Source organism: Rhincodon typus, chromosome 8, assembly GCF_021869965.1.
Source record: "Rhincodon typus isolate 14 chromosome 8, sRhiTyp1.1, whole genome shotgun sequence".
NCBI classification, from domain to species: Eukaryota; Metazoa; Chordata; class Chondrichthyes; order Orectolobiformes; family Rhincodontidae; genus Rhincodon; species Rhincodon typus.
This window is the reverse complement of record NC_063339.1, coordinates 594,232-596,783: the sequence shown is the minus strand read 5'-3', so window position 1 is coordinate 596,783 and position 2,552 is coordinate 594,232. Positions and strand designations below refer to the sequence as shown.

General features: G+C 48.6%; 1 protein-coding gene across 1 annotated transcript in view; it reads left to right on the top strand.

Moving 5' to 3' along the window:
* The window catches only part of LOC109938420 (DNA mismatch repair protein Mlh3-like), an 11,491-nt gene extending 9,141 nt beyond the window's left edge, over positions 1–2,350 (top strand). Inside the window, exons 4-6 of the mRNA XM_048599982.1 lie at positions 916–1,020; positions 1,117–1,189; positions 2,133–2,350. Coding sequence (XP_048455939.1) covers positions 916–1,020; positions 1,117–1,189; positions 2,133–2,350 — 396 coding nt within the window. The remainder of the gene's footprint in view (positions 1–915; positions 1,021–1,116; positions 1,190–2,132) is intronic.
* The last annotated feature ends 202 nt before the right edge of the window (positions 2,351–2,552 follow it).

The window sequence follows — 2,552 nt, the reverse complement described above, 5'->3', positions numbered from 1 at the left end:
GCTCGGTCAGAGACTGGGTCAGGTACGGGCTCGGACAGAGACTGGGTCAGGTACAGGGTCAGTCAGAGACTGGGTCAGGTACAGGGTCAGTCAGAGACTGGGTCAGTTACAGGCTCAGACAGAGACTGGGTCAGGTACAGGGTCAGTCAGAGACTGAGTCAGTTACAGGGTCAATCAGAGACTGGGTCAGGTACGGGCTGTGACAGAGACTGGGTCAGGTACAAGGTCAATCAGAGACTGGGTCAGGTACGGGCTCGGTCAGAGACTGGGTCAGGTACGGGGTCAGTCAGAGACTGGGTCAGTTACAGGGTCAATCAGAGACTGGGTCAGGTACAGGCTCGGACAGAGACTGGGTCAGGTACAGGTCAGTCAGAGACTGGGTCAGGTACAGGGTCAGTCAGAGACTAGGTCAGGTATAGAATCAGTGAGGGACTGGGTCAAGTATGAGTCAGTGAGGGATTGGTTCAGGTATGGAGTCGGTGAGGGATTGGATCTGATATTTATTCACTGGATTTGGGCGTTGTTGGCTGGGCCAACATGTTTTGCCCACCTGTGTTTGCCTGGAGGGTATTCAGGAGTCACCCACATTGCAGTGTGTCTGGAGTCACATGGATGAGAGACCAAATAAGAATGGCAGTTTTTCTTCCCTAAAAGACATTGTTGAACCAGATGGGTTTTTCCAACAATTGTCAGTGGCTGCATGGTCACAGTTAAGCAAGCTTTTTATTCCAGATTTTGATTGAATTTAAATTCCACAATTCTGCCCTGGTGGAATTTGAACAGAGGTATATAGAGCAATAGCTCTTTGTTGTGGGTTACTAGCCTAGTTACGTTACCACTGTCAGTCAATGCATTGGGATTCTGGGCGTGTTGAAACATGGAAGATATATCCTTTGTGTGGTTTTGGTGTTGTAGGTTGCTGTCGATGTTAGCAATGACCAGGCTGGCAGTTTGGCAGTGAAGATTCACAACATCCTGTACCCTTATCGCTTCACCAAAGACATGATCGGCTCAATGCAGGTAAGAAGCTCTTGGCAGTTCTGGGTGAGTGAAATGTTGTTGATTAGTTGCTGAAATCAGGCATTCCTATCAACTCTGTATACCTTGTTCGTTTAGGTGCTTAACCAGGTGGACAATAAGTTCATTGCCTGTTTGATAGAAACAAGAACCAATAGAGAAGCACCAACAGGTGAGTGAGCCTTGATCAAACATGACAAGAAGGAGACACACTGTGTGCTTCTGGTCAGGGTCAAACTTTCAGAGTCTGGAGTCAGGATATGTCATAGAACATAGAACATTGCAGCGCAGTACAGGCCCTTCGGCCCTCGATGTTGCGCCGACCTGTGAAACTAATCTGAAGCCCATCTAACCTAAACTATTCCATTATCATCCATATGTTTATCCAATGACCATTTAAATGCCCTTAAAGTTGGCGAGTCTACTATTTTTGCAGGCAGGGCATTCCACGCCCTTACTACTCTCTGAGTAAAGAACCTACCTCTGACATCTGTCCTGTTTCTATCACCCCTCAATTTAAAGACTGTCATACAGTCATAGAGGTTTACAGCATGGAAATAGGCCCTTCAGTCCAACTTGTCTATGTGCCCAGTTTTCTCAGAAGGGTATGTGTGGGGAATGTCTCAGACAGGCAGCACAGTGGCTCAGTGGTTAGCACTGCTGCCTCACAGCGCCAGGGATCTGGGTTCAATTCCACCCTCAGGTGACTGTGTGGAGTTTGCACATTCTCCCTGTGTCTGTGTGGGTTTCCTCCCCCAGTCCAAAGATGTGCATGTTAGGTGAATTGGCCATGCTAAATTGTCTATAGTTTCCAGGATGTGCAGGTTAGGTGGAGTAGCCATGAGAAATATGGGGTTTTGTGGTGAGGGCAAGGGATGGGTCTGAGTGGAATGCTGTTTGGAGTGTCGGTGTGGACTTAATGGGCTGAATGGCCTGTTGCCACACTGTTGGGATTCTATGATTCTGTGTGTGTCTGAAAGGGGCTGTGTGTAGGGAGTGTTTCAGGGCGGGAGTGTGTATGGGAGTATTTCGGAGGGGTGTGTGTGGGGAGTGTTTCGGGGGAGGGACATGGGGAAGTGCTTAGTTTGTGTCTAATTAAATGTTTTGTGCTGCAGGGGGTAATCTGCTGGTGTTGGTTGATCAGCATGCAGCCCATGAGAGAGTGCGCTTGGAACAGTTGATTTCTGGTGAGCGTGCTGAACAGGGTCTTGCGCCAGGATTTTATATTCAGATAACAACCTCAGCATGTAATTTTGTGCCCACGATTCGTAGCATTGAATTCTGCAAAAGCTGTGGCCAGGTGGGCAGCCAGAAGCAGCATGATCAGTGCTGAGGGAATGCCACACTCTGGTAGAATCAGCGCTGAGGGAGCGCTGCACTGTCGGAGGGTCAGTATTAGAACAAAGAACAAAGAAAATTACAGCACAGGAACAGGCACTTCGGCCCTCCAAGCCTGCGCCGATCCAGATCCTCTATCTAAACCTGTCGCCTATTTTCCAAAGATCTGTATCCTTCTGCTCCCTGCCCATTCATGT